The sequence below is a fragment of the Pithys albifrons genome, chromosome 6 (genome assembly GCF_047495875.1).
Source record: "Pithys albifrons albifrons isolate INPA30051 chromosome 6, PitAlb_v1, whole genome shotgun sequence".
NCBI classification, from domain to species: Eukaryota; Metazoa; Chordata; class Aves; order Passeriformes; family Thamnophilidae; genus Pithys; species Pithys albifrons.
In genome coordinates, this window is record NC_092463.1 from 27,770,583 (window position 1) to 27,796,559 (window position 25,977).

General features: G+C 36.2%; 1 protein-coding gene across 3 annotated transcripts in view; it reads right to left on the minus strand.

Annotated features, from left to right (window-relative positions):
• Positions 1-25,977, minus strand: part of AKAP6 (A-kinase anchoring protein 6) — a 301,632-nt gene that overhangs the window by 179,398 nt on the left and 96,257 nt on the right. For all 3 annotated transcript variants that reach the window (XM_071557960.1, XM_071557958.1, XM_071557959.1), the window contains exon 4: positions 4,995-5,246. In XM_071557960.1, coding sequence (XP_071414061.1) covers positions 4,995-5,246 — 252 coding nt within the window. The remainder of the gene's footprint in view (positions 1-4,994; positions 5,247-25,977) is intronic.

Consider the following 25,977-nt stretch of genomic DNA (forward strand, 5'->3'; position numbering starts at 1 on the left):
CTGCCTAACATTTAGAAAAGCTCGGGTTTGTAGTACCCTGTAGATGAGCCAGCCATTCTGAAGTATCTGGGAATGAAAAATGGCAGCAAACTGAAAAGTGCTTCATTTCAGTCTGGTGCAGCAAGTTACTTAAAAAACAGTAACTCACTTTTGTATTGGTGTTTTCCTCATTAAATTCTGCATTCAGTTCTACTTCCTGTGTAGGACACACTCAGAAATTCTATACAGCAGACTTATAATATTTCTTGTGTTAACTACCTCAAGCAGGAGGGAGGGGGTTTTGGGGACTTCTGAGTATACCAGTCTCCTTGTTAATCTTGTGTTCTCAAAAATCCATGCTGCTCTACAGTCTTTCAGTTGATTGCCAAAATGTTTTTCCCAAGCATCATGTGGCAGACAAACATTTCTTCTTATATTTATGATACAGAGGTTGCTCACTATATTTCACTTTTCTGTAGTATTATCACCTGAAAATTTATTTACCAGATATTTTGAGCACAAATGAACAACTCAAGGAAAGGAAACTATATCCAGGCATGCTAAACCTCCAGCCTCCCATGTCCCCTTGTCAATATCTTCTCCATGGAAGTCCTTCAATCTCAGAAACATAGTCAGAGGACACCATCCCAGGTGGCAAATGAGAGTTTAAGATCAAAGCCAAATTAATACTTATGGTCTTATCTGAAGAACACAAAATGTTCTAATGAGATTAAGATCCTAAAACTGCATGATACATAAAAATCACTGCAAAATTGTGTTTAGTCTATAGTTTGTAAGCATAATTTTGGGGAGATGTTGCAACACCTAGACAGGCCTTTTGCTTACAGAGACTACTTAAAAAAACCCCCACATCATAAAGGGGAGAAAACAATGTTCTCCTTTTCTAACTTTACATGCCTACATCAGTATACTGGTCTTTCTTTCCAGGTTTGATTTTCATAACAGTTTTTTTAAGCAAACTCTTGAGTATCCACAATTCATTCATGTCCAGATTATTCACTGTAACACTATACACTTGTCTCACTATTCTGCCTAAATCCATAGTTTAAGAACCTTAAGCATCATGCCTGGAGAAGGTGCAGTAACCACATAATCTCTTCATCTCACCATAAACTGCTTGGATTTGGTCTGAACAGGAATCGTCTCAATAAAAAGGGCTATTGTTTGCCAAATTCTATAAAGATCTAAAATTTGAGTCCTGTTCTCTATCCACCCTCCTTGCATTACTCAAAATAAAAATAGAAAAAATCCTCCAGCTAAAAATATTATTTATAGAAAAGATTGATTAGAAAGTTATCTATCAACCATAATCTTGGACACTGAAAATATCTTTTATTTAGCACATTCTGTCCAGATGTAGAACCTATGCCACAAATTGGACATAGCCAATAGTTCAGAATTAAAATGGGAATTTTCTAGAAATCTGTCAAATTTACATTATGAAGCTGCATTCATTAAGGAAAATAATGACCAAAGAATGATCAGTATTACAACTGCATTTTTCTTATAATCTCAGGAAAAGATTAGGAACTGTAAAATCATATATAAATCAAAACCCTTTCAAGGCCCTAAAGGCCTTCATTCCTCTTGAATAATGAGATCCATTCCTTTGTCTCTAAAAAATGTCTTTATTAACATTAATAAAATTTGCAATTATATCTTCATTGGTCATTTTCCAAGCAGACTCTGAAATGTGTGCTTCAGAGGAGCATTATTTAATGCCAGTATTGCCAATTTTGTATTGTTTTATCTCAGAAAAATATTAAATTTGATTATTTGTATGGCTGCCAATAGGCCTTAGTTCCAAAACTTTTTCCCTTTTCACACAGTAATGCTTCCTGTAAAGGTCTATAGGCTCTTTCTAATACCTTCTTTTATGTATATTTAAAGTAATAAAATTATGCGCTGTTTTTACTCTTTCAAGGGGATGTATTTAAGGTGCAAGACATTTCTTTTGTGATTTTACCAGCTGCTGGAGAACATCATAATTTACTCTATTTTAACATTGCCTTATACTGATCTTTTCCTTATTTCCTGGTTTTATCAACGCTGAAATAAAACTCACAGGTTCGGTTTAGCTGGACAGACCCCAGGCTGCACAGAACTCACTTTGCTTTCTTTTTTAATATCTCTGGGTAATTCCTGAAGGAGAAGTGGTCATTCAAAATCTTAAGTCTCCCAAGCTTTTTATTAAAACCTCTATTTTCTTAATTTTGCATCTCCATCATGGCAGACAGGTTGCCTTACTGTTTCCTCTATTTCCTCCAAGACAAAGAACTTGGTGCGCCCTTTCCTGCTGGCACCCTATTCAGTGTGGCACTGCTGGGATAGCCTAAAGTGCACTTCCTGCGTGCCCAGTTCATGAGTTGGGTACCTAACCAAGCCAGTACAGCCTGTGCTGTACACTTCTGTGTTTTGGGAGCTACTGTACCAGTGTTATCCCTGCTCATTGTGTCAAGGACAGCTCGTGCAGACTTATGAGTGTTACACCCACAGTGCAAATACAGCCCAGGTGGGACGGCTGCACTGTGACTACTGTGCAGTCTGTGAACTGAAACTGAATTTAGCATGATGAGACTGCGTCACTGGACACAAAAGAAACCTTGGCAGTTCACTTCTTCCAGGTAACTCCTCAGTTAGCATTGGCAGCAGCCAGAGCTGCTCTTCAGAGTCACACAGGAGTCAATAGACTTAAAGAGGGAGCCAAGAATTTTGTGAAATTATAGGTTCATAAACTACAGAAAAGCAGAGCATTAGAAATTTGTTCAGATCAAATTTTCATCTGGCCCAGTATCCTGTCTCTGCATCAGTTGGAAATGTTTTCTGCCAGCAGAGCTATAAGACATGGGCATACATACATGGCCCTCCTACACATATTTCTAACTGCACTCCCAGCTTCTATCAAGGAGAAGCATAGGGACTTCCTCAACTGGAGGCTATCACTCATCTTTCCTTAGTTTTCACATTTATTTTTTTATCTTCTCTGCACTTCTCGGTGTGTTACACTAGTGAATTCCAAATTAGAAGTCTTTGTTGTGTGTGAAAGTTTCCTTCTATTAATTTCAAATCAGATGATGTCTCAATTTTAGGAGTGAAAATAAACTGTTATTTTCAGTTCATAATCACAAAAGGGTATTGAAAATTAGTTGAATTATTCTCCAAGGAACCTGTATGGGCAAAGGCTTTTAGGTTTGCTCAAACAGACTCACAATTCACCTATGCATGAAAATCCCTAAGATAAAATATTTGTATCGTGAGGCACTTACTAGTCCCACAGTGTAGCCCCATCTGGGAAAGGAATTGGGGAGGGGGGGAGGGAAACACCCCCACCCCACCTCCCCCCCCACCCCCCAAAAAAAGGTGAATGAGTAGATACAATTGTTTCTACAGTTCATTTATTTATTTATTTGTATTCATCAACTAGCTACTATCATTATACCTGAAAAAAACTTGAACACCTGAGGGTTAGAAACAGCAGAGCAATTTCTGTGAATTTATTTAAGCAACAGGGCAGAAACTTGATATCAACTTTGTTTCCCTGCTATTGATAGCCATTAATTTTATCAAATATTATTTATGTTTTAATTGGGGTGGATAAAAAGAATGATGCCAGGATATTTTGTCTTTTATATTACCATGTAAGCCTATCTGGCCAAATGTATTTTCCACATTGAAAAATAATCTTTCCTTCCCCAGTTAGTCTTCCCCTCCATTGGAGGAATGTTTTTTATAGCAGTTGTAATCAGATCCAGATGGAACATTTCCTGTTTCTTAGTATCAGAATCTGCGCCTTCTTTATGCCTTGAAATTACCAAGCTCATGTCATAAAATAATGACTTCACTAATTCACCAGTCTGGATATTAAGACAAATGAAGATTTCCTTCAGACCTGCCAGAGGTTAACCAGCAACAGCAAAGCTCAAACTGAATCTGAAACACGAGATATGTATACATTAGGAAGAGGGGGTGTGGAAGGTGGGCCTGGGCATCTCTGAGCATTGCTTTCTGGACAACCCACTCTATGCCAGAGACAAATATATAACCCAACAGGGAGCAGAGAAATATTCCCTTTAAACTTGAGTGATAAGGAAATTCAGAACACATTTAGGGGACTTCTGACTTCCTCTGAAACACAGGTTGCAGAATTGACAGCATTGATCTAGAGGTCTCTTTCTGCAAATGTATCTAATCCTGACAAAAGCATTTCATCTTAATCTTAGGACTTTCATTGAATGAAAAATCTTCTACATGCTATCAACCATTAATTACCCTATTAAAAATGTGCATCTTCTTAAAGTTTAAAAAATTAGGCCAGTAGTCTCCCTCTAAGTTAATTTAGTAATGACAAATTCAAAGGAAAAGGCATCTCAGTTAAATTAACCCAGATTTACCAACCATTTACATGTGTGTGAATTTAAGATATTGTTAAAGAATGTATGATTCGTGCATCATTATTTCTCAGACTTTCTCAGTCCGACTGTTTAAAGGCAGACTGCAGAATTACCACTCAAATTAAAGCCCATCCTCTTGCTTATAAAGCAATGCTGATCAAGTCTGAAAAGTTTTGGGAAAGATTATGTAAGGTTCAGTTTTGTGTATGCAAGAAGGGAAAAGTCTAAACTTTACACTGAAGAAATCATTGCACATACAAACTGACTTTTGAATAGGCTATAAACCTTAAATACACAAGTGACCAGACCAACAACTTTGGAGCAGATGTAACACTGTGTTTCAAATCCTTACTGAAAAATAATTCAATCAGGAGAAAACATTGCTAGCCTCTAGCATGACACTTCTGAAAGCTGACCTTAATTTGCACTAATTTGGTTCCACAAGAACAGTACCAGTCAAAGACATTTAAAAAAAATAGCAAAATTCCTAGAAGACAAGTAAGTCACCCTTAAAATTGTCATCCTAGCAATTTCCAATGTGCAACAGGGATGAGCTGCTTAAAATACAGATGAAATTCTCAAAAGTTGTTTTAGTTACTATACCTCCTTAGTCTCTTCAGAAAATGCTTGCAGAATATCAGTCTGCCTGGTGTAGTTTCCATTGGCATCTTGTAGTCCCTGGAGAATACGCTCCCTCAGAACCAGAACAGAGACACGTAGCTGGTGCCAGAGCAGCTGTACTGTGTGGATATCGACTATCACATTGACAGAATAAGACAGAAGCTTCAGGGAAAACTCAGTCTCTAGCAGAGCATGAATTTGTTCAACGTGATCAGATATATCTTCACATATATCCTGTAATGGAAAATAAAGTAGATACTTAGCTACAGGCATGGTCCTTTCATGGATGAGCTCTAATTTTCATGTACTTTTAATTAAATGCTGGCTAGATTATTTCATAGAGGAAAGATACTGTAATTAATACATCCAGGGTTCTTTTTTTTTTTTTTTAATTCATGGCAATGGTACAGCAACTGAACCAGCAGCTGTCCTGTTCTCAATACTGCTCAGTAAGTGCAGAGATAGCATACAATAAAGGAGGATGGCACAACAAGATCACACGAATCAGAAGCAGAAAACTAACACCATGAGGTGACATTCTAGAAGACAGCAACAGGAATGAAAGTGGTAAGATTGTCATGGACTGTCTGCCTCTCTGCTCCACACACACATAGACCAGCTAAAATGCGAAGAATCTGGTCTGTGTCAGTCCCAATAAAATTCATTTGAACAGAATTTAACTTTTAATCTTCCCTCTATAACCAAGTAGCATAAAAGTCTGGGATTAATTTAGTGTGAATAAATTATTTCTGCAACCCATTGCTGACTGCAGTGGTGAGAGGGCAATAATTTTTGCATAGTCTTGTTGTGGGCTCAACACTGAACAGAAGAAGATGGGTGGAAAAGGAGAAAGAGGGGAAAAAGGGAAAGTGTGAACAGTTGTGTTAAGAAAGGAGAAAAGAGAAAAGTTACTGGAATATAAAACTAAGTTTTTGATGGGATGGTATCCTCCAAATTTAACAGTTAATGTTACAGATTACTAAACTGTACTGCATACAAAGTAAAATAATTTCAACCTACTCTTAATTTTCTTTGTGAAAGGACAAGTCACAATACTAAAGAATATTTAAGCATATGCTATGAGGTAAACCAGTCCTTTGTAAAAATTCAATTTGAAAACTATGTGTAAAAAGCCTGATCTAAACATGTAAGGAAACGTGAACATTGAGAAAAATTAGCACTAAACCAGTAAAGTTTTTTCCGTTCATCTGTGACATATATTTAAAGGTGACTTAACAGCATTATTTAAATCCAAGATGTATTTCTTAAAAATGCACAAATCTAACTCAAACCTTCACCATTGTCCTTTTTCAATACATTAATAAAAGTGAGAAAAATAATAATTTTAATTCATTTCAAATTTGCTATTGAAGCAATTCTATCAGACAGTTTCAATGAAGCCTTATTACAATGAATAATGAAATTTCATTATGATGGAACACCCTCTGATGATACTCTTGTGGTTTTGTACAGCAGTAGCATAACAGGAAAATCAGTAAACCTGATTATTTATACATGAATAATACAGTAATTTCTATCAGTTCAGAATTGGCATCTTCAGTTGGAAAGTAAAGACAAATCATTGAGTATGTAACAAATTAAACCAAAGTCAAATCTCTAGTTAATATTAAATAACTATTAGATAGCTATTAAATAACCATTAGATATTTTTGTCCAACAGATAGCACAATACCAGCTATTATCATTGAGTGCAATTGGTAGTTACCCATTACTAAAAATAAAGCACTGACAGTTACATCAAGCCCCCTGCAGGAGTAGTTCTCAGAAATGCCAGATTGAGCACAAAAGTTTTGAGTTTCAATGAGCAGAGCATTGGGGCTGCCACAAGCTTTGGAAAAAGTTAACATTGTCCATTGAGTTATTATTATCCATTTATCCAACTAAAACTCATTAACCGAAAAGAACAGGGGTAATTCTATGTTGTTTCAAATGTTTTTAAGAATATTTCTAATTAATTAGTTTGACTAAATTTGCATTCAGTTCTTCAAGAGTGTTCATGCCTTTTTTCCTCTTGGCCATAATGCAGTTTAATTTTAATTCCAGGGATTAAAAAATAGATTGTTGCCCAGTAACTGTAATTTGTAAATTAGACACAATCCATAGAAAAATAATTAATGTACCTTCATTAGACTATTTATGTGCCAAACTGCAAACCAAGTTTTCAGCATTTTACAGCTTCACACACACAGGTACACGCTGAATTCAACTGCCATTAGAATTCTCGGAGTGGTTGAAAACACAAAGACATTAAGATGACCATTTTAGTAAAAGACAAAGTACCAGCTCTTAAAAGATTTAAGTTATAAACAGAATGGGTGGCCAAAAGAGAGGAAGCTATTTTCTGAGTGGTTCAATGAGCCGGAAAGGAACTCAAGTCCTTACGTACCTTTTCTCCATATATAAAATCTGAGCTCCATTTTCTGACTATCATCAGCTCTCTCTCCCTTCTGGCCTGGAAATAGCATAGCTTTGACCGTCACTATAGTCTAGTCTTCACTTTTATGAGAGAATGGAAAGGATTTTTCTCTCTTCTGATAACCATGTTGACAGAACATGATTTTTAGGGCTGTTGGTTTGGGAGTAATTGAGTTCTTTTCCTATGAGACAAAAATCTGATTGAACCACTCCAGATATCTGATTTAATTTGCAACAGGGTCGGACATAGATTTGAAGTGATTTAACTCCCCTATTAGTATCTTCAGCTATTCAACATCCAGAAGCCCTGAACAACTGTCTCCAGTGCATGCACAAGTTCAGTATGTCCAGTTCAATATTTGATATATGCTATGCAGTCCACCTGCACACACATTCTTAAGTCTGCAGACAGACAAAAGTAGGCTGGAATCACTGTGTGTGTGGAGCATGGTGGTGTCAGTGGAACTCTCTTACTGAACAGGCTGCTGATGTGACAGCCAGTACCTGAGCAGCAGTTTCCAACATCTCAGACTCCATGTGCAAGGCACACAGTCATATCAGTCCGTTGGGTATTTCTTAAAAAAAATCTGAGGAGTCATAGGTTAACATTCCTGCATCACATAGCAATCTTTTAGTGGGTGACTTCTATTTCACCTGAGCCTATAGCTATTGTCAAAAGAATTGGATTTCATTTCACCACAGGTCAGGTTCCCGGATAACATGAGTTAGATTTGTTTGCAGGAAGTCTATCTTACATAAAGTTTGTAAAAAAACAATTTAGGCCCCTATTGATATCTTCCTTCTTTTAACTGTCAAACAATTATGTGAAGGGGACAGCTGTGCAAAGGACAGAAAAAAAGCTGTGCAAAGTCTAAAACTAGCCTGCAAGAGAACAAAATTATGAAGAAATGATAACTTTTGCCATATAAGTTATTGCTGATTAGTCATCAGCAGAACGGCATTAATAAAGCTGCATCCTATTTACTGGCATCTTTTCTCTACACTTGCCAGGCACAAAACAGCATATTGAGAGAACGCAATATGATATCAAATCTAGTTGTCATTATCTGGTACAACTTTTTCTTATTAGAGTACCTGACATATAGATTGACATATAATTAAGCAAATTAAGTAATTACATCTGGCACGGCTGAGAATTTAATAATTTTCTGTAATAATTAATGTCACGTGTCCTTTTTACACTTTGAATTTATAAATAAAGAACAGCAGTTAACACAAGATAGTACCTAAATGCCATCATGAGTGTCAGTTGCTGTTACCAGAAGTGGCAGGTAGAGAAAATAAACAGAGCGCTTTTAAGTAATAAGAAAACAGTATTTATCTATTGACATCTATTTCTAAGTATGCATAGTTCCAGGTGAATGGCAATAGTATAAAGCCTATACATATAAGTGTGGAAAATCTTCCCTAATTTAAAACTATATAGTTTCATAATAGAAGACATTATAACTTGCATTTTAGAAAGCACAATTTCCAGAACAACTTTTTATAGTCATTAATCTCACAATCTGCCAGGCATTTTTAATTTTACACAGTTTCATAACGGAGTTATGGTAAAGATTTTGCCATCCTCTCATGGGTTTCCCTGTAGCACCGACTGTGGAATTTCTTGGGCTACAGGGGTTGTACCCATTTGGCTGCCAACTGCCCACTTCACTCAGTCTTCCAGACAGCTGATCCTGTAATTTGCAGCTGCTGAATCCATCAGTCTGCTCATAGCCCTCCACGTCAACTAAAATACCCTGACCTGCAAACACTGCAGTAGATGAAGAAAAAGTGGATAAATAAACCCTCAAGAGTCAATGAAAACAGCGTTGATGTTGACTTTTAAAAATATTCTCACTCTGTTCTTCAAGAAATTGATACTAGATTGCAGTGTGCTACTTTAGAGTTGGTATCAGTGACAGAGGATCTATACTGGAGATTTCTATTCTTTGATCTTGCAGGAAAAACTGATTGCCATTGAGTCTTATGGCTACTGTACATGCAAACATAATCTATGACTGAAGAAAACATCTATTTATTTGGTCTTTCCTTTCAAGTGCATTTTAGTTCCTCAGAAGACAAATATTCCAGTCAGAATGTTCAAGTTCTTCTGTTTAGAACTGTTGCCCTTTTATCGTGTTCAATGAATCATGGAATCATAGAATCATTTAGGTTGGGAGACACTGAAAGCTAACATTTAATCAATGAAATCCTATGGGGTTCACTGGGATATTTTGCTTCATTTAGAAACATGAAATAGAAACCTTATAGTCTACCTTGTATGCTGCTTGCTGTTTGTGACCTTCCTGCACTCTCTCACAAAAGACAAATGTTCAAGCCAGCTGGAAAGCCCTTGTAGATCCTGCAGTGAGTTAGTAACAGTTACAAAGCACTTAGAGCATGTGGAGACATTTCCTGTAGTCTGAAAAAGCTGCCACCTACCCATCATACCAGGTGGCTTGTTCCATCATGGATATTCCTTATTGTGTTGTAAGAGTCAGAGTAAGACTATATTAAAATGTGATAGGAAAAAAAATTAAAATAAAAAAGAAATAAAAACAAAACCCACAAGAAAAATTAAAAAAACTTTGTTTGTTACATCAAGGAATAACAACTTGAAAGATGGCAGAAAGCTATTTTACATACTTAGAGACTTAACTAAACAATGAAATAAAGGAACAAATTTTAGGAAGAACATAAAAATTTTGAATATTGAATCTTAAAGACATCTAAAATGTACAAGACTTTTATACTAATTTCACTTCCGAACGTGCACATGAAATATCTTTATTTACTTATGGAAGGAGCTCTTCGAGCAGAAAATCAAAACCCTTATTATAGAATCATAGAGTGGTTTGGGTTGGAAGGCACCTTATAGATCACCTAGTTCCACCCACATCCCCTCCCACAGCCAGGGGCACCTTCCACTAGACCAGATTACTCTGGCCCCATCCAGCCTGGCCTTGAACACCTCCAGGGATGGGACATCCACAGCTTCTCTGGGCAGCCTGTGCCAGGGCCTCACCTCCCTGACAGTACAAGATTTCTTCCTAATATCTACTCTAAACCTACTCTCTTTCAGTTTGAAGCCATTCTTCCTTGTCCTGTAACTGATGATTATGATCATCATCCATCCTGATGATTATGATTATTATGATTCCTAATCAGGCAATATGTTAAAAATTGTTCCTCATTACTTTCTGGTATATACAACATAGGTCCCAGAGAATGTTCCTGTGGGGTTTGACTTCAAATGCAATAAAGACAAAACTAAAAAAGAAAACCCCTAATTTACATTCACAAAAGGAAGAATATGGTAGGGTTTTTTGCAGGCTTTTTTGAGAAGGAATATAATGGACATTAAATTGGAAACCTGGAATTATGGGACTGGCATGGTATTCAAAATCATCTGGAGCATTTAAACCACATATTTACCTGGAATTTCACCTACAAAAGCAATTAATATATTGTAACCAGTAGTTTGTACTATCTGATTATTTCCAAATCTCACTGTCATTCCACAGCTGTATAATGTTAATACAGATGTATATTTATAAGTTTGTGTATGGTATCTTCAAAAATCATGTCCATAGTATCCTTGAATTTTCAATTTAGATTTAAAGATGCTGTATAAATAGAAATTATTTTATATTTTGCACCATATTTGCAGTATATTGATCAGAAATACTTCTAACATAAGCTAGCAAAAATTGCCATACCTAGTAGACACAATAAAGCACTTCTTTATAATCCATTTGTCTCTAAAGAACATAAAATTCACTGTCAATAATAGTAGATCCTTGTTCTGGCTGCTTATAAGATTGAGCATGCCAGACATTAGCATTTTCATACTATAAGTGGATCTAAATATTTAATTTTTAAATTATACATAATATTGTAGTTAGAATTTCCCAAATACACTGTATTTGTAATTTAGAAACATATTACTACACTGTAGAGCATATTCCAATAGCATATTCATACAAGGCATATTCCAGTGTGGCAGTTCTGAGAAGACAGCTTGTGCTCTACTAGGATAATTTTAATGGTGCCAATTTTTAGCTTTACAAGAGAGCTTTCCAGGGGAAAGCACTGACAGATTTCATGGCTGTTAAGATGTTGATGCTGCTTGAGAAAGTACTTGTGTACTACAGTAGAACTGAAGTGCCTTGAAAGAAGGAGAAAATGAGCAGTGTTTATATCAATATTTATTCATTCTTACAGACACATATGTGTATATATAGGCAAATATATTTATTACACGTTCTAACCAGAATAAGACTCTTGATTTATAAAGCACTTCATAGTCAGTGTCATTTATATCTTTAAGAAAGCAAGACAGCATGATCTTGAGATAAATTGTTTCTTATGCTGACAGGGAACAGTTGTATCTCTGAACAGGACGGTATTTCTTTAGATGTCATTTTATTTTCTAGCTAAACAGATAAATTACTTTTGTCTAGACTGTAGCTTTGAGTGATGAGTGTAACTCTTACCACTGTGCAGGCTCAAGGAGAAAGAGAAAGGTTGTTGGCATGCCTGGGCTTGTAAAGCAACACTTTGAAATTCAATAGCTGAATTTGTCTGTACAGTAGTTAATGAAACTAAGTGGCTTCAAATGCGTATTTGTGCATTTTTTTTATTCACTAGTAAATACTTATATTTCCTGCAAAAATCATCAATTTTGCCTGTAATTGAGTCCTAAAACTACACAAAGTCAAATCTTGATTTTCCTCAAATAATAAGATTCATGAAAAATGGCATCGTGTCCTTGCATTGTGGCATTCTGAAGTATAGATGGGGAAGAAGGGAAAGTAAGCAGCACATAAATTGCAAGTATTCATACTTCCATATTCTTCCTGGAATGCTGGAGCTGGGTCTGCAGAGACCCAGCCTGGTCACAAGCTTTCCTCTGTGATCAAGAGGCTGTCCTGCTGCTGAACTGGATGTGAGCCTGGAAATACAGTAACTCTACTCTCATGGTACCACACTGGAGCTCACAGCACTGCCAAAGCCTGACTCACCCTGTCTGGCTGAGGCAGATGGACTGTCTCCATCTATTGCACAGGTAATATAAAAATGAGGGACTAACTCTGGTAGGTTAGAAACAGTGTTACTGTACAAGGATCTTGAAAAGAACAACCCCTGCCACAGCCCTGACCACAAAAATGTGATGTCTAGCCTGGGACTGCGAACAAGAAACATCCCTCCCCCTGCCTACACCCCAAAAACCTACATTCTTAGAGGCTTCTGTACTTTTTGCATTTTCAACACATTTCAAAACTGCAGTATATTTCTATGCAGATCATCTTCTACCAAAACAAGAAATTAATTAAGCTGTAGAAAAAACAAATATTGTTTTCCCCTTCTTGACAAGCCACAGTCAGACATCAGACAATCTTGGCAAGTTTGAGTAAAATGTAAGGAGTACAAGTGTTTTTAAATAATCTTTTTATTTCCCTTCCAACTATTAAATATCAAGGCGTTTTCACAGAGAGTTTTTCAGCACTTCATCAAGAATTTTGTAATAAACTGTGTCACACTGAGCCAAAAGGAATTTTGAAGTGGTATTGATAATGGCAAGTCTGTCAGACTTAATATATTTATATATTTATCTATCTTCTCTATATCCATTCTCCTAAAATTCTACCACTGCCTATAACTCAATATCCTGCCCTCCAAAAATACATTAATCAAGGACAAATATATTATATAGAATATTGCGACTCCTCTCAGCCATTACTATAAATTGACTTCCATCAAGAAGACATACTACACCCCATACCAACTGTTTAGCTCTCTTAATAAGGGGCTGGAGGAGGCCATAGTTCATAATAAATAGAGAAGTATCACACTCTGAGATTGATGCATGAACACAAGGATGACAGAATCACTTGTTGTAATGACCATTTCCCAAAAGATTAGCCATACCTTCTTTTGAATCTCACAGTGTGAAAGATTTCTAAAATTTACCATTAGTATTTATATTTCATTATGTCTTTTTCAATTTCAAGTGGGATCAGGAGCACTAAAATAATTCAGAAATTTCTCCTGAAGATGTTTCCAACTTATGAAAACTCTGTTTTGCAGACTCAAAATGAAATTCAGGTATTAGTCAGAATTGAATTTGACTCTACACTTTCTGACTTTGTGTCTGAGGTAAGCATACTGCAAAACCAAAGTAAACCAGGAAAAATATTAATTCCTGAGAAAGTTTCTTCACTCACCAGCACAGGTAATAGATATGGTAAAGGCAATACTTTATCAGCTAAGTATCTTTAACTCATTTAAGGCAATCATATAAACATAAAATGCAAAACCTCTTTGCACAAGAAGTTATCAAGTCAGATGAAAGGCAAATGAAAATATCACTACAGATGTGACAACAAATTAAAAATAAGTAGAGATAAAGGGATTGAGAAAGCAAATTTTAAAAAGAAATCTCTACATGGCAAAAATTGTGAGAAATTGCAAGGGTTTGCACACAAGGAGACTGCCCTCCAGCATGAACCCAAGGGTGCTGAATGGGGTTAAACAGCAGATTCACTTCAAAATCAGAATTCCAAACCAAATTAAAATGGTAATATAGACATACATACAGAAAAGCAAAAACATCTCTCTAGTTCTTATATGGAACAAAGTTAGTTCATAATCCTACTTTACTGATACATTTCAGTATCTGCAGCAGCACTTCCAAAAAGATATGAAATGGAGCAACAATAGGCACCTACTGCACTGAGTCAAGTACTAAGCCCATGCAGCTGCAGCAGAATTTTCCACTCCTTGTTTCTGAGCTTTAAGTGAAACTTCCACGAATAGCACTTTGGAATAGAATATAGTAATAATTGCCATTATAGAGATGAAGGTTCTAACGTGTTTAGCCAGCAAACTCTAAACAAGAGCAATTGGCCACTGATGCATGGGCAACTGAAGAGCAAAAGGAAAAACCTTTTAAGAGTCAATAAAAAATTCCTATCCAAATAGCAGATGTAACTGCTGTCATAATCTATAGCTCATTTCCCTTTCTTCTGGCAGTTTGTAGAGACTATACGTTAGTCAACAACTCTCTATCCAGTGCCAGCTTTTGCTTCAGGGAAGTCAAAAGGTTTTACCATCTTAAACCAATGCAAATCTTTGAAGAAAACAGTCTTAGCTAACCAAAAAATTCCTGAACTTTTCCCATAGATACAATTTCAAAAGAATGAATAATTTTAGAGGGAACAAATGCTTTTGAGCAGTCTGAGCATATTCCTTAGCATACGGCACAGTTTTGTGAGCTGAGAGGAAAATTGACACAAAGGGCCTTTGGAAAGCATACAACTACCAGAATATTTTTAAATGATCTGCTAAATTCATGCAACTGTGGTAAGCATCAGATTGTTCATGACATTCAGTTTCCTTATGAAAAGCTACAGAATTTATTAAGTTTCTAATAAAAATAGTAAAAGCAACATATATTTATGAAGTTCCCTGTTTTCTATTACTTACATAATTTTCAGTCTGTTGGTTTTCTAAGCCTTTACTAAGTGCATCTCTTCACAATTTAGGTCGAAGTTGTAGCCAAAGCAGTGCAATTATAAACTTACAGTGTCTATTTCTAATTATACTGTGACCTATAAAAAGTTAGCTGAGTAATGTTTCAGAGAATAGAGACAACTGAGCATTAAGTTTCACGCCGACACACACACAAAAAAAGCTATAATCTCTGCATCAAAATATGGGACCAAGAGCTTTGCACATGACAAACATCTTTTTTACCTTCAGAAGTGAAAGCTTTTAATTGTTTAAGCCTGACTGTGACTGCAGAAACTTTACAGTATGGAGAACAGCAAGTGAAAGAGACTGAAGAATCTTTTCTCAGTATACAGAAATCTACATCCACAGGGGGGGAAAAAATCTGTCAGTTTTGCCAATTAGATTTACAGTGCACAGGAAATGCAATGTATTATTTCAAACCAAACACATGTAGGTCATGCAATACTTTCAAAAGAATTTGAAAAGCAGATGATTAAAAAACGCTTTCATTGATTAAAAAAAAAATTAAAACAGGTAATCTATTGCTTTAGACTCTTTTAGCATTTTGTAAAATATTTCAGCATAATGGTATCTTACCTCATTTATACCAGAAGGAGAGTTTTCAGGTATCAGCTTGGCAAAAAAATAGGCTGTCTCATTTCCTTTCCTCAGCTAAAGGAGTTACACACAACCAGCAATTCAAAAAATATGTGTCTGTTTAAAAGACAGACAAGCAAGCTATAGATGATCTGTAACCAAATCCATCTTCAGTGCAGAGTCAACAGCTTTTGCTTTACATGAAATACAGCAAATGGTCTGCTGCCTCTACCTGTGTTATTGTGCAGCTCAAGTTTAGGCCTGTCTGCTCTTCCCCTGCACGTTCCGAGCTACAGTAGTGATTTCTCAACATTCAACCTGCTGTGTGGCAGCTCACTGAAATTTCAGCCGACACTTGGGGACTTGCAATTAGCGAGGTTATTTTAAGCACTGACCTAAGTTCCAGCAGAATGTTTATGGCATTATGACAGGAAGGAATCCAGTTTCATATCAGTCACTTGGTAACCCTCTAAAGCTGATCTTGGAGACAAGACCCTCTAATTCACAGCATAAAAGTAAATATCTGACTCCCAATTTACTTCAATATTTGTTTTTAGGCCTTGAAAAGAATGGAAATATCTATTTGGTTAATATTAGGAAGCTTAGAACTTATTTTAGGACTTGGTAGATCATATGCTTGGAACAAATGTATTAATAGGAAGTTATGACTTCCCCAATGGAGAGATTCATTGCTTAGAAAACAGAGATTGCTACTTCTGTAATGTTCACACTTGTACTAATTAACTACTACATTCTGAATGGGAACATAAAATCACTTACATACTTCTTGAACTTATTATAGCTGGATTCTATAACAATACCTTTTAGTTTCTCCTTGGTTATCTTGAAAAGGGCTCCCTCTTCTGTACAGGCCTTTGGTAACCCTGGTTTGCCCTGGATTCCTTTGGAATTCTCTGGCTGTCTAACTATTTCTAGGTCACGTCAAAAGGCTCAGTCATACCTCCACACCCTCATTTGCTGTTCATTCTCATTCCTCTCCCTGCTCCCTGCCCCCTTCTTGTTTCTTTTTTATTCATGGCTCAGCTTTCTTGTTCCCATCCATTCTCATACTTCCAATAGCGGCAGATCCAACCTCACATATAGAACCATGACAAAGACCTCCTCTGGCTCCCCCAGGTTAGAGTTAGAGTGGTCAGCCAGCTCATGTGTGTGCACACACCCCCAAGAGAAGCTTTTCTGAGACCACCACTATCAGAAACACTAATAAATGAATGAGAGATATTTGTTTAAGGGAGAGTAAATAAATGGGGGGTGGGGGGGAAGGGTTAAGGAAAATGCAAACTTTCAGTGAAGTAATACCCATGATCCATTTCACCACTCACATGCTCACTTATACACTCTACATTGAATTAGTGCAGGAGGTTATTATTTATTTGTTAATAATGAGGGGTTGGCAGGTTATTTTAGGGAAAAGATGACAGAAATAAAATATGAAAGGCTTCTAAGTTCACACTTGTAACACCGCTGTAACTTTTTTCATTACATACTTTCATTTGAGGTTTAATTCCTATACTTTTACCCTGGAGCTAATCTTTACCAACCAAACAACTTACATAATTTTTACAATGAACTTAACATTTTTTATATTACTGACTAGAAATTCAGTTCTTATTTGCAACCAACCTGATCATTTATGAGTATGGCAAACAGACCTGGATGAGTTAAGCTAGTTTCAAGTTTTCCAGTTAAAGAAATGTTCACAGGAAAAAAAATGATTAATTTAAATGAAAATTTTTCAAAGAAATTTTGACCAGAAAATCTTCTCAAAATCAGAATAGGATTTGTCTCCTTGATAACCAGTTTGCAGAAGTGATTCAAACATGCATGATTTTTTTCCAAAAAAAAAGTGTTTTACAACCCTTTATGTTTCTGTGATTCTCAAGTGTGAAGCCAGGGATCAAAATTCAAATCCCTTTTCTAGTTGGTATTTTCTAATTCACAAAAGTGTAGCTGTGCATGAAGTACATCAAGGACTTACACACAATAATTCAAGGTGGGTATTAGGACAAGTGTTGGATGCATGATATTTTGTTTTTCTGAAATTTTCTAAGATAAAATTCAATTTGTGGATTTGAAAATACCAGAATAGGATGGTTTCATTCTCTTGCAGGTTATAGAATCAAGACTAAATGCAGAAGTGGGAATGTTCAAACCTAATGAAGACTTGATTCACTTATAGTTGTACTGTTTCATCTATTTTTTTTCCTAAGCACCACATGAAGAAATCATAAACAAAAAAGGAAAACATTTCAGTTACAAACAGCAAATAGATTGAAAGAAAAGGAGATGAATTTTAACACATCAGGGGTTTTTTTAGTCTGTATATCTCTAAAACATAAAGTTTAAGAACAAATCTGTCCCAAGTCCTGGTCCAGCTGCCTGTATTTGCATTTATTTAGTATATTCATAAAAACTACGTGAAGAAATGCACCTATGTGAGTGAAGGAGAAGTAGGAGACATTAACCTCTCCTTTTGATAAAGGAAACATCAGTAAATACTGCCTTCAGCATTTTCATTACCGTCATTACACTGAGTATCATTGAGAATCATTTTTTCACTGCCTATTACGTACCTTTTTGTCACAACCTATCTTCCATTTGCACACAGCAGAGACTGAAGCTTTCATCTGTTCCTTCCTACATTTTCAAATTCTTTCTTTCAGAAAATAAGGAATTAAATGGAGCTGCTGGGAGTGCACACATGTTGGCTCCCTAGTTATTCTAGCGAACAACTGCACTGGAAACAGATGAAGCTGCAGATTTCACTCACATGGTTCAAGCTTAGTATTCTCTTTAAAAAATCCTCATTGCAAAGTATGAGTTGACATATTTAGAGATGTATATTGTAATTCAAAGACTCTAAGTGGAGTCAGACTTCTCTGTTATAACATTTCATCAATCTCCTGAAAAACTGAAAGCTGAGTAAAGTTACTGCAGAGGAAAACTTTCTAAATTGCATTTCTGAAATTTCATAGGAATCAATAGCTAGACAAATGACAGTTTTAGCTTTGGTTCTGATGGATTTAATAACGAAAAACTCTAAACATGGTCTTTCATAGGAAATGAAAGACTGGCTAAAACCAGTTTTTCTTCTCCCATTCCAAGTGAATAATTGTCACATTCTAGACATTTCTAGGCAATGGGATTACGTAATTCAATTTTTTAAAAAATGGAAACAGCTGTTACATCCAGTATTCATGACCTATAAGTTTTCCATATATAGTTATTCAGCTGTTCTTTCAGTCCATCTGAGTTGCAGTGATATGAAGCTGTGCAAAAGACTTAACAGTTTTATTCCATAGTTAATTGAAGGCACATATTGTTCCAAAGCAAGAGTAAGAAAAAAGAGCTTATAAAAATCTTGGTCTTCTCACTGCTTCAATGGACTGCAAGCCCCTTATTCATCCCACACACAAAATCAGTACAGTATTTTGTTGCATATTTCACATTGCTTCGTAGCATTTGATGTGTGCAGCTGTATGTGCCATGTGTGAATAATTCTTACACAACTTCATAGAAGGGAAGAAGGGAGAGCACACACAGAGATTTTTAAGACAGAGCACAGATACTTTTGAAGATACTTGCCAGCTCTCATAATCAGCCACTTCAAAGCCAGCCTATCTTACATCTTTTCCACTTTGTTTTGTTTTGGTTTTTTGTTGTTTTTTCTCCAGTGAAGGATAAGATGAGTACATTTGGATGAAAAGAGTTTATCATGTTCCTATTTAGAAACATATTTAGATGGTCATAATCTTATGAAAGGAAGTTAAACAAAATCCATTAGTCTACTTAATGCATAAGGACATTTCTCATGCTAAAATTTTAGCATGCTGGCTATATTGCATTTTCAGCATGTTGTTACATTGATGTCTGCACCTCTTCCAGAAGACTTGTTTTGTAATACCACTTACTGCAAAACAGAGCAGCTCATTTTGATTTAAATAAATTGTGCAGTGTAAGCAAAACAGTAAAAGAACTACACTGTTTCAAAGACAGTCAGGAACTGCCTGAGAGGGTGGGGGGATCATAACAGCAGTGGTCTCATGGATTGGTTGAACTGCAATAACTTGCTCTTACCACTGATTTTGCTACCAGTTTATTTCAGACATCAGTACAAGCCACATTGTGTCTGCATGGTCTGCAGTATGTCAAGTATGGAGTGGGTGCGCTCGTGCTAACTGGCATCGTGCAACTCTGGAACAGTATGCAAACCCAACTAAAACATAAATTTATCCGGCGACCCATGCAAAGCTGAAGAAGCTTTAATTTCGTATCCAAGCATAAACGTGTGGGGTTATAGGTATCTCCATCTTCAAGGACACCCTTAAGTTAAATACTGTCTCCTGTTAGCAAACTGGTATTTTTCTCTTACATAGCACTGTAAAAATGAGTGTTTCAACGGAGCAAGAGTATAAATATTTATTAATATTAGCATGTACATAAATGCATACACATTTATCTAAGGGCTTTACCATTACAAGATCAAGCATTTTATTTTGTAAATCATATTACGCTAAATTTGGCACATTAGTAACAACTTTTTAATATAGATAAATATTTAAAAAACCTTGCAAATTACTATTGATGCTCCATAGTTCTGTGTGTGATGACAGACTATATATTTCCACCTCGGGCGGCCGCAAGGGCAGGATCTGGGCAGCTCCTGCAGCTGCTGGAACACTAGGTGGTGCTGCAGCACAGCCACAACCCAACCTGCAGGCTCTGAGGTGCGCTGAGTCTGAAACGTCTCATTGCTCTATTTAATATTGAAGTTGCCAAAACTTGTTACTAAAGACTATTGTCCAAGAGCCTCTGAGTCTTCACGTTGTTTTGTTGGGGTTTTTTCCCTTTGTTTTAACATAAATTCTAGCTTTCTAGGACACTATATTTTGTGTGGTTCTCACAAATGCTGTAAGAATAGAAATACCAAAACAAAATTATATACATAAGAAATGCAATATCTACACACAAAACCAAATTTTTGAAGCTTATCACTTACATCCTTTATCGTCTTATATAATGAACCAAGAAGGTAAATTGTTTTCCTACAATACTATGATACAAAACTTGTACTTTTTGAAAGCAATTTCTCTAATAGAAATACAATGCAATAAATATAAAAATAACTAAACAAAGTAAAACAAGATGTATGCTTTTTACACGTTAAAAAGTAGCTTAAATGTGTCATGAAGCTCTGCTTTTCAGTAGTTCCACACTGTACAAGGGCTTCCCAGGAGCATGAAGTTGCCTTTGTGCACATTTGCAAAACTATATCCTAAATGTACATTAATTCACTGGCTTTCTTTATATTAATAAATGCAGAGATTTTGACTTTGGATTTGTGGTTTTTTGGAGTTTTTTTTGGTTAAGGACAGATTTGTTGCCGGGGCGGGGGGGGGGGGAGAAGGAGGTGGTAGGTGTTTGTGGGTTTTTTATTTTGGTTGGTTGGGGGGTTTTGTTCATTTTACCCTGGTAAGTGCACTTCCATGCACTGGGTCATTTCCCAGTTACAACCAGTTCTGCCAGAGAGAAAAATCTGTTTGCCTGGAACAGCTGGAGGAAGTGAGGCCTTCAAAGGAGACTCAAAGCATTAAATATTCGCATTTTAATGGGGGATTCTTGGAAATTCTTGTAGATGTCTCATTTATAGTTCCTTCTCAGTTGCAATATTTCACTACCAAAATTAAATCACCTCCTTCTCTAAATGCTATCAGCTGTATTTCTTATTCAAGGACAAATTATTCAAAACATCAAGCAACAAAACTAATATCCATTCAATTACAGCAACTGAATCTTCATCTTTAATAAGGGAACAAGCAAAACTAAGAATAAAACCCCCAATAAAATCAGCAAGATCAGATTCTAGTAACACAGGACCGTGTGCCAACACAGAGCCAACTCCTGACCAGATAGTTTGCTGCAGGAACATACCATGACCATCCTCAAAACTCTTTGAAGCAGAAGCAAGTCCAACACCTTAATACCTATGCATTGTTTTGAGCATAACAGAAAACTTATTAAAGACTTTCAACTGAATCTTCTCTTTACTCTTCTACTGTCCTAGAAATTACACAAAACCAGACTTCAAAAGAAAAACATCAAAAATGCAGTAGAATGAAGGAAGGGCCATGAGCAGAGAGCAGCACTGTTTTCTACTTCAGTCCTTCATTTTTAATCAGTCAGTATTCTTAAACCTGTGCTCTGGCAGTCTCCTGCTCTCAGCACAGAACATGGCATGGGGCCAGGTCAAGAAAGAAAGAAAGCACAGCTTTTTGAAGCAGCAATTCAGTAGGGCGGCAGATGACTCGGCAATGTGCTTCAGCGAGAAGAAAAGAAGGAGGAAATGAACAAGGACAGGAATCAGGTGGGAGTTTTGAAGGACAAAAATTGTGAGAGAGAACTTGAAAATAGCTGAAAGGAAAATACAACAGAGGAGAGAAGATAGAAAATTAAGGTAGCAGTCAAAGCTGGAAACTGATTTGCAACCTAACAACTAAAACTCCCAAGCCAGTCTGCACTGACACATGTATTATTTTGAGTAACAGAAAAAGTCTTTTACAGCAGTTTGTAAGATACCTATATCACATGGGTTTTTCCTTGGTAATTTTTCAAGCAACTCTGTAATAACTTACAGGTATTGCTCTGTCCTTCTTATTTGCTGTCTCCTATATAACACAGTAGCAAAGAAAATCCATCTAAATCATTTCCAAATAATGTAACTACAAAACTAAGCATGATAGTTTAAATTGCAGTGGAGACCACCATGAAATCTTTGTCACTAAAATGCTTAATTTGATGATTTGGTTTTTCATTAGCTCTTAAAAAAAAAAAAAAACCCAAACAAAAACACAAAAAAACCACCAAAAAACCCCATAAGATAAAAGAGGAGTAGCCATTGAGAGAAATGATAAATCATAACTAGGATCAAAAAAGAATCTTGAATATATTTGAGACAGGGAAGTTATTCTTGCAGATCTCAGCTGAAAATCAAAAGCATACAATTTAAATTGTAATATTGTAAAAAGCATGTTTTCAGCATTCCTTACACCACCTGAAAGAAATACAGCATTGTCAATATTTTGTGGGGGTTTCTGAAAGTAAACAATGCTATTTATAACCAGAGGTGCAAAGTTGCTTTGGAGAAAAGAGTGACTTTCTTCCTGTGTATATTTCTATTTACCTCTGCCTTAATCCTTCATATTGAACTGCTGGTCTAGATTCCTAAACAATTTGGACAATTAAAGTATTCCTTGAAGAGAAGGTTATATTTGTGAGAATCCATGAGGCACACATTCACAGGTTTTGCACTGTGTAAAATTTGCTATTTTAACCCAGTGTATCAAAATTATCTATTTCAAGTGAAGATCCTAGTCCCACATGAAAAACAGGTATAGAAGGGATCCTGTACCTGATGAGAGAAAAACAAGTGTGTAGCAAACTGTCTTGCCTCCACAGTTCAACCAGGCATCCAAACTTTCAGGAAGCCCCTATAAATACTATGTGAAAGAAGTCCAAAATTACCCTAGCACATAGCTTAAGTGGCACCATGTCTGTGTAAATCCTACTGTGTTTATCTTGGAAATATCCATCTTACCTTTATTTTACCATGAGCCTCACAACACCTGATAAGATTCTTAACTGTCCGGATTGTGAAATTAATTAATTTCCTCAAAATCCTGGATTTAATTTAAAGGTTTCTAACATGGCTTCCTTCTTAGCCCCAAAATAACTGCAAAAGAGCAAGAATATTCAGTTTAGTAACTCAGCTCTATGATTTCAGAGCATAGTTGTCTAATGATTTTGCAGACTTCCAGTTGAAGATTTTGTGCACTTGCAGCTGCACAATGCTGGGATGTAGACACAGATGTCAGCCATACCTTTCACACAAGCTGATTGTGTGGTGTATAAACCCCTTTGCTCATCCCACAGCTTAACCATTCAATTCTATTTCTTGATTCTGTGTGGTCATTTGGATATTTTACTGTATCCAAGAATACAGATACTTTGCATCATTGAAAATATAACACGGCTCTTTGACTATAATCAACCATACTCTGTCACGTCACAATTTTTTTTCTGTCACTGTACTAATTAGACACATAAACACTGAGTAGCCCTTCAGTAACTATGAAGCATGAGGTGAACTGCAAACATGGAGATCATAACACACACAGTAATAGTGCACTACATTGAATTGTAGTGTAGTTGCTCTGTTTTAGAGAACCGTTCAGAGGAACCTTTGAGAATATAACAGAGGTGCATGAGGAATAAGTATATATGGACATGCTGATGTAATAGTGCCACTGGATTACTTTTATGGTACTACAAACATCATATATACAAATATATTTATGCCCATATATGCCTATATATGTCTGTTATTAAAAATTACATATTTCATAATGCCAGATCACAGTCACTCTGGAAGTACACATTTAAAAGCATCTATTCCCTATACATTAGAAGACAAACTATGATTAAATCTACAGAACCTATTCTGCAGCAACGTTACTTGCGTTCTTGCCTGTGGAACATCTGCATTGTTTGTGATCAAAAGCAAATGTATTCATCTCAACACAAAGAGATGAATGGCCACACCAAAAGATAAGATTGTATATTGAAACTTGCTTCAAGTCCCTTTTGAAGGATGGAACCGCAGCTAAGGGCAGGTATGGCTCCAGGGCGCACTGAGAATAATAGCAGTATAGTTCAGACATTTATGAGAAGCATTTCCTCAGCTAATACAGATTGTGAAAGTAAGTACATTGCTCAATGGAAAAGGGAAATTGCAATGTACTACTACATTCACTGTTTTTTATATTTTGTGGAAACTTATAGATGGTCTGTCAGAATTCTGGAGTGCTGTAGTAGTAGTGTAATCTAGTGCTGCTTTTTGCCTTTTAAATGACATGTGCTCCATCTTTTGAAATGCCAGGCATAGAATCATCACTGACTATGCAAAAACTTCTGTCTTTGTCCACAGAATTTTTAACAGGGAGAAACAGTAGAGAGCATTTATAAAGATTTAACAGATGGAACTGGCAGGTATTAGTTCTTTTCCTCCCTGTTTTTGCACAGTCCACTGTAAATGGTTCAGCTCCTGTTCAAAGATAAAATTTGTTCATCTGTCTCTAAATCTGCACAATTCTGCTACAGACATGGAACACGTTAAACTCTTCAAGTCAAACTTTTTGGATATATGTGTTTAATTCTCCTAACGCCTCTAACACCTCCTTCCACATGACTCAAAAAAGCGTTAGACAATCCATGGAAAAAAGAATCTCATGTGTATTTATAACCTTTTCTGAAGAAGATGATATCTCTACACCTACAATGTCAGTCAGATACTCGCCTGAATTCAGGCTCCTGTCCAGACTTGCCACCCAGCTACATTTGTTAAGATTCAAACAATGAGGTCAAACTTCAGAGCACTTCTGAAGAAAAGGTCTGGGTTGATTACAGTTTCCAGACTGCCCTAAGACAACAGATCAAGGTCAGGCAAGGCCACATGAACTTCATCCGAGTCCTCCACAAGGCATCTCACATACCTCAGTCATGGGCTGGGTAGTGAGCACAGAGCAGCAACAAACTAATTAAAAGTATAAACTCATCTACCCAGCTGACTTCTCTACACTCGGTTGCCTTCTCCACAGGAAAATGCACAGCACTCTTTTGCTTTGCTGAGGTATGAAGGAATCACATCAATCACAGCAGGCTTTTTAATGGTTAACTATAAAGAAAGGATTTCACGGATTTAATTCCGAGGATTATTTCACATAATTCAAGAGGCAAATATACAAGGATGTTTAAAATCACAATTTTATGTAACCTGTTCTTACTAAAATCCAAGTTTGTTATGTTATTTAAATATTCTTGTTGCATTTTTGGCATTCAGACAGCAACCATCCTATAACCTGAAATTTCTTCTATCAACTTTCCAATAATAAAAGGCCATCAAGGAATTTTAAATATAATGTAACAAATCAAAAAATTCCTTACATTTTGTGCTTGCTCTGTGAGCGCTCCCATAGGCATATTAGAGGGTTTGGATATCTATCTTAAGTGACAAGTAAATATAAATTGAAAAAATAACAAACCTAGCCAGTACAATGACTAATAAGAAATATGTATACAAAGACTACTGAAATAGGCAAAGCAAGAAAACATCTATAAACATAATAGTTCACAGTGCAGATCAGAACTAGATGACTGTTATAAAGTATAATAATACCGTACCTTCTAAACACATTGACTCAAACAAATCCTCAAGGAAAATTGTCACCAGAAGGATTTATGTGATACTGCTTTTGTGTGTATTTATCTGTTTACACACACATATTTATTTACACAGATATATATATAAAAATTCTTTCAATGAAGTCACAGTTGC